General features: G+C 41.9%; 1 protein-coding gene across 1 annotated transcript in view; it reads left to right on the top strand.

Moving 5' to 3' along the window:
- GCH1 (GTP cyclohydrolase 1) overlaps positions 1–12,679 on the top strand; it is a 39,446-nt gene that overhangs the window by 17,623 nt on the left and 9,144 nt on the right. Inside the window, exons 2-3 of the mRNA XM_024567802.4 lie at positions 5,612–5,721; positions 10,534–10,589. Coding sequence (XP_024423570.2) covers positions 5,612–5,721; positions 10,534–10,589 — 166 coding nt within the window. The remainder of the gene's footprint in view (positions 1–5,611; positions 5,722–10,533; positions 10,590–12,679) is intronic.

Below are 12,679 nucleotides of genomic sequence, written 5' to 3'. Positions count from 1 at the left end.
GGAGTGATAACAAGAGGTAAACCCTCATGATGGAATTGAAAGCAGCATAGTGATTTTCTTCCCTCTTTTAATTGGTTTTAACATTGCTGTTGCTCTTACTCCTAGGACAAATTTTTCCAAACGGGAGGTTGAAAGCAAAAAGTTTCAACGCCACCCTCAGGGCAGAAGCCGGTGTTTCCTTTGCCGACTGCCTTTATTTAGGGAGGTTTCTGAAGCAGTTTGCAGGGCTGCAAGAAGCAGGCTGTGTCCGTCCCATGTCACCCTCCTCTGGACCCTGTCCTTCTGTGCAAAGGTAGCCCCAGTTTCTTTATTTCTCAAGAAAAAAAGAAAACACCAGCATGTGTAGACACTTCAATTAAAATTTTTTAATTAATGAAATGTCTCAAATATGTAAGAAAAAGCATAAAGAACTAGTTTAGTCAACAGTCATCCAGTTTTAACAAATCTTAATATTTTGCTATATCGCTTTAAAAAAATACAGATCCTGTTCCCCTCCATCCACAGAGTTAACCACTACCCCGAATCTGATGGCTAGCTCTCACGCTTACTTTGATACTTCATGTATGTGTATGACCACAGACAACGGGCAGTATTGTTTCCACTTCGTGTACGTGGATCATGCTGTATATACCTGTTACTGCTTCTGGCACGTGCTCTTTTCATTGGACTTTGTTTCAGAAAACTATAAATGCAGCTCCGATTCACTCACTTGCACTGCTGGTTCGTATTTTTATTGTATGACTCTGCCCAAACTGTGTATCATTTTTCTGATACCCATTGAAAGTCTGATTTTTGCTATTATCCATAATGCTGCAATAAGAATTCTTATGTTCATTTGGCCACATGAGTGTGTTTGGGCCTCTTATTTTAATCTATTTTAAGGAAGTAATCACAGGGTAAAGACTGACACATTAATTGGATAAAATGGAAGATCTGTGTTTAACTCTAGCTCTGTGTGTGGCGTACAGGACGCTGTGTGGAAACTCCAAAGCCTTAAGCTGCAATGCTTTCTTCCAAGGTCAGAAGAAATTAGCACATCTAACAGTGGCACCAAGAGGTGGAATGAAATAAGGTCTGTATGCTGGTAGATGAGGCTCTCATGTTGGGAGGGTTTGGGCCAGCGATTCAGACCTTTCTGCAGTAAATCGGGGTGGGCTTATCTTTATTAGCAACTTGAGTTGATTTCATTCCAGTCAAGAGCAGAGAGCCTTAATGCCTTTTTAGGTCTTGCTTTCTGTGTCGTGTTCTCTCTTAATTCTAAAACCAGCAGGGAGACCCCGTTCTCTTTTTCCTCCCCCCTGAAGATGGATGCCCGGTCAGTGTCCCAACTCTCCTTCTGTTGTCTTTTGACACCACCCTTCCAGGAGGAAGCATCAGGTGTGAGATTCTGGTTCCCTTGCAGATCACTAATGTCTCGTGCTGGTCACCAAACAGCCTAGATGGTGCTAATTCCTATTGTCACTCATTCAAAAGAAACTCCGTTAGATACGATTTTCCTTTTGTGGGGAATATCCCGGGATTTCCTTTTACCTCCCCCTACCCCGGCATAAACCTGTTTCTTAATATATATTTTGTTTGAGCAGGAGCATTTTGAAGGTGTGAAGATTCTATGTCGCAGCCCAAACCATGAAACATGTCAAAACAGGGTCCCTCAAAGTGTGGTTCCCGAACCAGGAGCATTAGTGTCTTCTGGGGACTTGTTAAAAATGCAAGTTCTCAGGCCCATCCAGACCTACTAAATCAGATGCTGTGTGGGTGGGGTCCAGTGACCTGGGTTTTAACAAGCCCCCTGGGGGAGTCTGAGAACCCATGTGTCAAACGGTGCATAAATAGGTGCTGGGCGGTCCCACCTGGGCCTGCCTTACTGTACTGTTAGGAAGGATCTAGGTACTTGAGAGATGGCTGCCCGGCATCATTAATGACACCCGATGTCATTAATGACACGAGAATGGTACGCTTTTGTGTGCTGTGCATGTGTGTGTGGCGTTGGTATAGACAGACCTTTAACTTCTGGAGGCTACTTTGGTTTTCTTTATTGGTTATAACCTACAGTAGGAAATAGAATGCCATAAATCCTTGTCTCCAAGGTTACCTTCTTGCTGCTGATAACAGGCAGGAAATTAAAACAATCTGTGATAGTGTTTTGTTCTTATTAGTCACAGATGGTAGCTTTCAGATTTGTTGAAGCAAAACATAAATATAGCGGGGAAACTTTATTATTGTTGAAGAAAAATGACTTGGCTAGGTCAAGTTTATAGTCTGGGTTCGTTTTAATGAAATGGGATATAGGCAACATTAGTGTTCCATTGCCACACAGAACATTCAGACACGTGAGGGTCACTAGTTTTGTTCTTTTGTGTCTAATTTTGACTGTGTAACAACATTTACATTATTTCAAAGTCAAAACTATAACAAATTATATTTGAAGATGTCTCACTTCCATCCGTATCTCTTCCCTCCTGTTCTGTTAGTCCTTTATGGGTACGCTTTTTAATTTATTCTTTTAGTGTTTATTTTTTAAGATAACCCTATGTATGTGTATATGTTCATATCTTCCCCCTCTCCACAAAAATTTGCATAATATACTCAGTTTTTAAAAAATTATTTTGCAAGTTCTATTAAGTATAACTTAACTTTAGGAAAACTCACCAACTGTATGTGTGCAATTTGAGTTTTGACAGATGCATACAGTTGAATAGCCACCAGTGTGGTGAAGGTATAGATTTTTTTCCATCACCCAAAAAAGTCTTTTTACTCTTTTGTGGCCAATCCTCTGTCCCACCTTTCTGGTCCCTGGTAAATCATCTGTCCGCTTGTTGGCACTATATTTGCCTTTCCTAGAATCTCACACATTGTTTTCCTCTGGGTGTGTATGTGGCTATTTCACTGAGTTGGAGATTCAGCCATGTTAGCGCATCTATTGGTCGTTATTCTGAGTATTCTCCATTGCTTATACATTGTAGTTGATAAATATTGCCTATTTTTTTAGTTTTTATTTTGAAATTATTTGTTTGCTTTGGGGGAGTGTGCAGAGAAGGAGGAAACTTTATTCAGTGCAAAACAGCTCAATTGTGAAGCCCCACGCCTGTAGACCAGCCCTGGGGCCAGGCCCTTCTTGGGATAGAGGGCTCTGCTCTGCCCCTCCATGGTCTGCCCTGTTTGGCTCCACTGTCCTCGATGAAATGATTTTAGACTTAGAGAATAATTACACGGCACAGAGAGTTTCCGTATACTCGTTCCCAGCTTCCTTTAATGTTATCAACACTTAAGAAGTTAATATTGGCACAAATACTATTGCCTAAACTGCAGAGGTTACTAGGATATTGGTTTTTTTCATTGCATTTAGTTGTCATGCTAGTCTCCTCTAACTATGACAGCTCCTCAGTCTTCCCACGTGTTGTTTGAAGAGTACGTATTTGGGTATTTTGTAGAATGTCTCTGCATCTGTCTGGTGACTAGACTGCAGGTACAGATTTTGGGGGAGAATACCGCAGAGGTGGTGTGCCCTTCTCATTATATCAGGAGCTACACAGTATCAAATATGTCTTAGTATTGGTGAAATTAACCTGGATTACATGGTTAAGATACTGTCTGCCAGGTTTCTCCACTGCAAAGTTACTATTTTTCCTTTACTGTAGTCTGTTTTTTAAAAGCAAGTTATTTCTTTTTAACCTCTGATGTGCATGGGGTGCATGGGGCACATAATTTAGCAAAAGCCCCAATCTTGATTGTAATCATAATAATAACAACTACCACTTACCTGCATAATGCTGAACACTCAGATTATCTCTTTGACTCCTTAGAGCACTTTTTCGTGCCCATTTTGCAGCTGAGAAGACTGAGGTAGAGAGTGCTTTGCCTAAGCTAGTTAGTGATGGAACCGGATGCTAGCTTAGCCTTAACTCCAGGGCCAGCTGTTAACATGGGCCATACGGATGTTGTCAGAGCTTAGAATGGGGGTGTTCTCATTCATTGCCAGAGAAAACAAATGAGTACTCCCTACTCTTGACATTTCTCTTTTGTTCTTTCTTTAAGAAATAGTTTTGTTTGTTTTTACTTTCAGGAAGATTCCTTGTGTAACTAAGATTTTAGTAAGCTATGCACGGCAGTGATGTTTACATGAAAATCATGGAGAAAATAGGGGATACCCTGGTGAGCACTGAGGACCTATTTTTAGACTTCTTTCAGAAATATGACAGAAGGTTAGGGCAGAGTATTTAGAATAGAAAACTGCTTATGGAGAAGGAGTGTTTACCTAAAGAAACGCACAGGGACTTCTCCTCGCTGAATTTTGTCAGCCGCTCTTAACAGGGGTGTTGTGTTGGTCTGTGTGTGTCTAAACCCCACTATGGCCCTGGCTGGTGTGGCTCAGTGGATTGAGTGCCGGCCTATGAACCAAAGGGTCGCTGGTTCCATTCCCGGTCAGGGCACATGCCTGGGTTGCGGGGCAGGTCCCCAGTTGGGGGTGTGTGAGAGGCAGCCAATCAATGCATCTCTCTCACGTCCGACGTTTCTCTCCCTTTCTTCCTCTCTCTCGAATAAAATCCTAAAAAAATCAACCCCACCATGTTCATTTTGTTGACCACACTAATGACGTTCCTACCACACAAATGTGTCTCTGAACAACCTGACTTGGGGATGCTCACTGTGGCTAAATGATGACATGACTCAACATCTGTGCGCCTCTATTCTCGCAGCGATGGGGCCGCCGAAGTCCAGGCCGTGTGGGTGAGCGTCACAGTCGTCCCTGTGACTCACTCCGCAGCCCGCCTTCCTGAGGGGAAATAGCCGTAGCAGAGCTCTACTCATCACCTCTCCTTGTCTCATCGTTCTGGGTAGTCCTTGAAATCACACAGCTGGGTGTCTTGAATGGATCCAGTCTCCCAAGCTATCCAGATATCAGTGCAGTTTTTACAAATAAAGCTATTTTGGGGGTTTGTTTCCAAACGCCTGTCTTAAGTCTGGCTACGAGTCCACAGGTTAAACAAAGCACTGCTTATCACCCAAAGCCAACCTGGGCGGCACACACAAAAACCCGGTAGCATTTACTTCCTCAGGAAGGGAGGAAGGCAGCTATTTCCAATAAGCCTCATGCCTGCACACTGTAACTAGAAATTTTGTAGGAGTAGAAAATTATTTGGGGGAATAAAGCAGAGGTGAAGTTTTAGGTGTCTGGATCTGGCCTCAGAAGGCTAAGTTTTTTCTGTTTTTTGTTTTTTTCCCTCACATACGGTTTTCTACACACCCATTAGAGAGAAAGTGCTAGGTACGAGAAGATGCAGGGGGGTGAAGCCTCTCACTTTTAGCACCAGAAATGACCACTCTTTCTTCTGTTGTGCATTTCTCCTTCCCTCCCTCTCTCAGGCTGTGAGTGTATTTGGATCCCTGCATTTTTATGTGAAACTGTATCATAAAGACTTTCCATCATTTTAAAAAAAGACTATGCTAATTTGGTGGGAAAAAAATAACTGCTTTTAATCTATATTCCCTTAATATTTTAGTTAGGATTAACATGATTGTCAGTTCATTTACCCATAGAGATTGTTAGCTTTTCTACTCTGTATCTTTTCGTAAAATTGGCACTGTCACTAAAGCAAGCCTCTGATTGCAGATGTCCTAAATGACGCCATATTTGATGAAGACCACGATGAGATGGTGATTGTGAAGGACATAGATATGTTTTCCATGTGTGAGCATCATCTAGTTCCATTTGTTGGGAAGGTAAGGTTTCCTCTGCAGTTTCCCAATTTTTAAAAGGAACAATGGAAGTTTTAAAATTAGGATAATTATATTTAAAATTGCTCCCTAATTCCAAATATTCCAGATATTTAGAATTACATATCAACCTGTACTCTTCATCAACCTGCCTAATCTAATTGTTTAAAATTAAGAAAATAAAACCAAAGTACCTGCAGGCCCTCAGGGCAAACATTTCACTGCAAATGCCATGTTAATAGGTTAAGTAATGAGATTAAAGTCTCCTCTTTTTTTTCTGGGTAGCTGCTGCAGGCTCTGAAGACCTTTGTTCTTTATTTTGACTAAATGTTTGATCCGAGACAGACGTTTGTGTGATGTGACATGAGCAGAGATCACAGAATTTCTCGTGGCAGAGGTTATAGTATTAGTGGGTTTGTATCCAACCCTTTCTATATTAGAAAAAAAATGTCTAATGCAAACTAGATAATGTTATATCCAGCTTGCAGTTAAACATTCGTTTGAGAGCATGTGGGTTTAGGACCTAGCGTTGGCTGTTCTCGTCCCCTGCCCCCTATAATTTGATTTTATTTTGATTTTTTATTAATAATTTTCAAACAGAAGATTTATAGGAAATAGTGTTGTGAATACCTATATACCCATGACCTAAATTTAATGTTTTTTTTTTTAAATGGTGGTGTTTTTTGTTTTTTCTCTTTAAGATTTTATTTATTTATTTTTAGACAGAGGGGAAGAGTGGGAGAAAGAGAGGGAGAGAAACATCAATGTGTGGTTGCCTCTCGTGTGCCCCCCCACTAGGGACCTGGCCCATGACCCAGGCACATGCCCTGACTGGGAATCAAACCAGCGGCCCTTTGGTTCACAGGTTGGCACTCAATCCACTGAGCCACACCAGCCAGGGCTAAATTTTAATGTTTTTGTTAAAAATATTTTATATTTTTATTGTTTATAGAAGTAAAACATAGATATAAAAATGCACCAATCCTGTGGGTATTCTGTAGGCCCCACAGATCAAGTAGTAGAGCGCTATCAGCATCCCGGGAGCTCACCTTGTGGCCCTTCCTAATCCCTAACCCATCCCTCGTCCAACAGGTAGATTCGATTTGCCTGTTTCCAACTGCAGTCGCCTGCCGCCATAGGACTTTTTGGGTAATTAAGGACCCCGTGAGATTATAATGGACCTGAAAAATTTCTTTTGCTTACTGATACCTTATCTCCAGAAATTCTTACCAATTCAGAAGACAGGGACTTTAATCTGCTCAACAACCCTACTCTTATCACTATGCTTTCCCCGGGCCTCCCCTAAGCGACTCTCCTACCCCTACCATCTCCTTCTGTCTTCAGCTGAAGATGGTGTTTAAGGCACTGGCTTGGGCCGTTTGGCTGAGTTGCTCAGTTTTCCGGGTGTCTGTCATTGTGCACAGGAGGTGTGCATGTTATTAAAGTTTAATTTTTCTCCTGTTAATCTGTCTTTCATTATAGGGATGTCTTAGCCATGAACCCAAACGGGGGGAGGGAACGTTATTATTTTCCTCCGGACGGAAAAATAGGCTGGACCATATAGCTGAGGTGCGTAGCAGGCCGTGCCACCTGGGTTTGTGTCGGGGCACTCCGTGGTGTTCACACGTGACATTGCCTCAGGACGCCTTGCTCAGAACTTGGCTTGTCAAGCAGCACGTGACCGTGTGTATAAATGGAAAGAGTTTACAGCGTGTACCCTTTGTGTCTGGTTTGTTTCGCTCCACATTGTGAGAGTCATTGATGTCATTGCCTATTGTTGTAGTTTATTTTCATTGTTATATATTATTCTGTTACACATACATACTACACTGTATCTATTCTGTTCTTGGTGGATTTTTTGTGTTGTTTTTCTTTTTCCTCTGGGTGTTTGTTTGTTTGTATACAAAATAAGTGGTAAATATTTATTCAAGGGTCTTAGAGTTTGCAAACTTAGAGCACAGCTAGGCAAAACCCCAGAAGTGTTCCAAAGAAGAAAGTAGAGTTCAGAGTTCTCACAGTAGAAGTCGCGTCCTTGAGAATAATCCGTCCTGCATTTGTAGCCCTCAGATTGGTCCAGGGTGGCTGTCAGTCAGATGTGAGGCGGTCTACATGATGAGCCAGGTGGTCTGGAGCCTAGGATCTGAGTCCTGTGGGGGTGGGGAGAAGGACTTTTGCAGTTTGATGTATGTTCGGCATTGATGCACAATCGTCTGGCATATAGGCATGGATGCAGGACTGAAAGGCTCAAAAGTTTAAGTTCCTGGGCTACTTCAAACAAGAAAGAGAATTGTTTCTTCCTGCCTTCAAATCATAACCTTCATAATGTTGATAATTTAGCAGCTTGGTTAAAATGACTCCATTCAGTATTTTCCCTATCTCCACTTTTCCCCAAGGTGCTACCAGCCTTCTTTTGGCACACATGTGTGTGCATTTCTTGGGAGGACATACCTACAAGTGTATTGCAGGATCATAGGGCATACTCCTGCTTACTCATTAGATGCTGGTTTTTAGTTTTCCACAGGGGTTCTACCAATTTACACCTCGCGTTCTCTCACGCGAGTCCCAGTCACTTCACAGTCCTTGCCAACGCTTGGCACATTGACTCTTTCTAAGTTTAGTATTACGTGTGTGATGTGGTTTCTCTCTCTTTTTAACACCTTTTGTTATAGAAAATTTCAAGCATGTATAAAGATAAAAAGACTAGCCTAATCAAGTTCCAGGTTCCCATCAATCAGCTTCATCTGTTGTCAGTAAAGAACCAATCTCGTTATATATAGGGGACATCCGTGCCCCCGGGCTATTTGGAAGCAAATCTTAGCTTTACTATATTTCCATAATTTTTTCCAGTGCATCTTTCTAAAAGATAAGACTGTCCCACTCCTCCACCCCTGCCCCCGGCCTACCCACACACTTCAGAAGCCAGCTGAAAGCCCAGGTTTGGATCTGTGCTTCTGGCCAACTGGCTACGGATTGGAGATTCCAACAAACTCCTCCTTAGGTTTGATTACTTTGCTAGAATGGCTCACGGTACTCAAAGAAACATGTTAACTTACTAGGTCATGGGCTTGTTGTAAACAGATGTAACTCTGGGAACAGCCAGATGGAAGAGATGCATAGGGCAAGGTGTGTAGGAAGGGACCTGGAACTTTCAGGACCTCTACAGGCACCGCTCCCTGCATCTCCATGTATTCACCAACTGGAAAGTTCCCCAAACTCTATTCTCTTGGGTTTTTATGGAGACTTCACTGTGTAGTCATAATTGATTAAGTCATTAGCTAGTACCAATAGATCCGACCTCCAGCCTTTCCTCTCCAGGGTGGTGTGTATGGAGGTGGGGTGGGACGAGAAGCTCCAACCCTCTAATCACATGGTAGGTTCCAGCCCCCACCCCCTTAGGTGCTGCCTAAGCCACCTCATTAACATACAAAAGACACACCCCATACTGGGGAAATTCCAAGGATTTGGGGAGCTGTGAGTCAGGAATTGTGGATGAATACTAAATATATATTTCTCACAAATCACAGTATTTCACCACTATCCCTATTATCTTCTGTTATGATCACCTCTGTGTGTTTTTTGCTAACTGTTTTAAATATATTAATCAGTGGTGATTTTCTAAAATGGACATTTAAATGACTTACGATATTTAGGAAGACCATAAATAGCACAAGCAATACACAAATTATAACTCTGCATGTAAGTATAAAAATTTCAAGTGGTACAGAAAGCCTTGGTCCCATGGGGAAGTTTTAACTCTGATTTTTCTTTGAAATGCCTAACATTCAGGTGCTACTTGACTTTCTCCTACTGCTGACCGGGAAGGCAGTGCACCAGTATTCTCAAATTCCCAAAGCATTGTGCTAGCAGATAAAAAATCACTAATTACTACGAGATCAATTATTCAAGTGTATAGTAAATATTAGGTGAGCAAATGCAAAAAATGCTGGCTCACCATGATGCAAATAATTTTATATTAGGTTAGTTGATTGCCTACAAATGACTGTTACGTTTAGCCTTTTTGGAGAACTGATGTTTTTTTCATACTTAATGCATGGCTCAAAGAGAAGTAACATTTACATATTAACTATTAATCAGTGTATATTAAGATTATAGAAATGGCTTTGCCAAAAAAACCCAAAACAAACAAACAATCAAAAAACCAGAAATGGCTTTGCCTTATAGTAAGTTTTATGAGAACTTAGGTGTTCAGATCCAGGTTCTTGCGCCGGCACATTTGCGTCTGTGCCCGTCTCCTGTTTCCGGAAGACGGTGCTCCCCAGCAGCTGAGAAGTGGGGCCACCGTGCATGACAGAGGGTGTGGAACCCCTCTTTCTGTACAGCAGGGTGGGATTTTCTAGGCCACAGTGATGTGTGGAATACTACTGGGACTCACATGACAGAGTGTGAAGTGTAAGATGTAAAACCACTTTGGAAAACTAAGTCAGCCCTTGAAAGGAGGCTTTCCTGGCTACATTTTAGTGTTGCTGTGGTATAATATACATTTTCTTGAGGTGTTTCTCCCCAGTAGAGGAAAGAATTGTATCGAGAGTTTAACTTCACCAGGAAATACCATGACTGTACTTCAAATTTGTTGTTTGATTAACAGCGTCCTTCTTATATATATTCCTTTTTACTGCATTTATGTAATTTTTAAATGCTTATATAACAGCTTCATTTTCTCAGTCTCAAACCTATATGACGTAAAGATACACTTTCATTGTGTTGAATTACATAAAAGTATTCTGTATTATGCTTCCTTATTTCCCAAGGAAGCACTGTATTTTCACTTAGCTCATGATTTCTGTCTCTTCTCTGAAGGTCCATATTGGCTACCTTCCTAACAAGCAAGTCCTTGGCCTCAGCAAACTTGCGAGGTAAGTGTGACTGCGCGGTGAATAGGGTCTGGCCCTACACAGTGAGAATCTCATCAGGCTCTTTCTTGACCAGTGCGGATCTAACGAAGTCACATTGCAACTTCAAATTTATAGCCATAGAGACAGACTTAGAGGACCTGAAATACAAATGTCCTTTTCCTCGCTCCCCCATCGCCTATGCTCCTCCCCTGTCTCCTAGCCTTTCATCCACTGGCACATCCTTGAAGTCTTAGCTCTCACCTTTCTCTGTAGAGCCTTCCCTGACCAGAGGGGACCTGCATCCCTGTCCTTTAAGGGTGGTTCAGCTAACAGTGAGGGGTGGGAGAGGAAACCTGGGCAGGGGTCTAACAGCATTGCACTGTTTTCAGACTTCTAATCCAACCGCTGTTTGGGGTCTCAACCCTGCCTTCTGCTGTACCCGGGCACCTCCAGGCATCTCTCTGGAGCCCTGCAGGGCCGGTCAGTTCGCTTCTGCCTCTGCAGACACAAGACTGCCTTCCTCTGCTTTCTCAGCGCTATTCCAAGATAAGGCTTACTCTCTTCTCTCCTGTTGCTCTTCTTTCTGCTACAGTCTTCTGTTCCATTCTTTATCCTGTGTGTTCATTCCTTTAAAAAAAAATATTCCTTTGCTACCATTTTTATTTGGGTTTTAGGAAGGAGAGTATGTAATCTATGTTTAAGCGGCAGTCAGCTTGAGGGTTAGTGTTCATGTGTCTCTGATAGGCCCAACCACCAATGTTTTAATGCTTCTAAATATCCTTTTTGGTAATTTCTCTGTATAGAATTAGTGAGCCCTGGGGAAAGCCTGGGGGTGGGGGGTGTTGAGAGAGGGTTAAGAACAAAAGGAAGACATAGGTAATGAATATACAGTCAAGTGCTCTCCCCAACTTTTTAAAATTAAACCAAACTAAGTTTTAATAACTTGATTGAGGTTGTCGTGACCATATCAGAACTCGAGTAAACGAGTCTCTGCGATCAGGGGTCTGTTCTGTGGCTCTGATGTGCTTCTCTCCTCCTGCACTTGGACTCCGGGACCCGCCGCAGTCCTGAGATGGCGGTTCAGATCTTTTTCAACTCGGTGTTGGAGTCCGTACAAACCACCCAGCAGTCTGACAGCTGCTCCTCACGGCTGTTCTTTTTACTTTCTTTTCACTCATTTCCTCTAGGAATTAAGGAGAAAGTGAGTAGAAGAGAAAAATGTAACTTCCCTCATGTCTGACTTTATTCCTGGTCAGCAATCTTGCAACCAGTCAGCTACGTGGCACCATGAAATGATGTTATTATATCAGCTGTAATTGCTTCACTGCAGTACGGCTCTTAACACCAATCCAGAAATACCTTGCTCCCTGTCAGTGACCTGTACCCAGTGGCAGCACCAAGGGTGGCTGAAAAACGGTATTGGTGGTAATAGGGTAATTAGCCCTACTATAATTCCCATTGCCAAACCTACACCTTTCCCACATAGGGAGTCTGGCACTGCTGATGCCTGTCACAGACTGTCCTTATGTGAAAGACGTGTAGTGGGTGGTTTTCATATTATAAAAGGTTTGGCAGACTGCATAGGCTTTGGTGTTAAGGTAAGCAACCTCCTCTAGAAGACCACACTGTGTAGACCACAGGTAACACTTTATGGAAATGGATTCTAGAGTGATCCAATGAGATCTTGGAATAAATGGTAACTTGGGGGTAGAAGGGCTAATCTTTGGTTATTTCCTTTCCTAGTGAAAGGAAAAAATCTCAAATAATTAAGCTTTTATGAAACAATGCAAAAGAGTTGATTATTAGCCTAGAGATTTGTCCTTAAACTAATAGGATTAAAACTTAAGGGAAAAAAATGGAACACTAAATCAAAGATCTATGTTGTAAAAAATTTTGAATAAAGAGTCTATTAAACAGAAAAGAAGGCTAAGGTTTTATTCAACTGCTTACTCCTTGTAAAAAGTAGGAATATTTAGGGAAGGATGAGTAATAAAGCAGCTGAATGTCTTTGCAAAACTTCCCTGTTCATTTTAATCTTGTACGTGAAGTTTTTATACGCTTGCCTTGAAATGAATGACCTTTCAGTGCCACAGAAAGCAAATATCAAACAG

This window comes from Desmodus rotundus, chromosome 7 (assembly GCF_022682495.2).
Source record: "Desmodus rotundus isolate HL8 chromosome 7, HLdesRot8A.1, whole genome shotgun sequence".
Classification (NCBI taxonomy): domain Eukaryota; kingdom Metazoa; phylum Chordata; class Mammalia; order Chiroptera; family Phyllostomidae; genus Desmodus; species Desmodus rotundus.
Note: the sequence above shows the minus strand (reverse complement) of the source record. Positions and strands in the feature narration are given on the sequence as shown.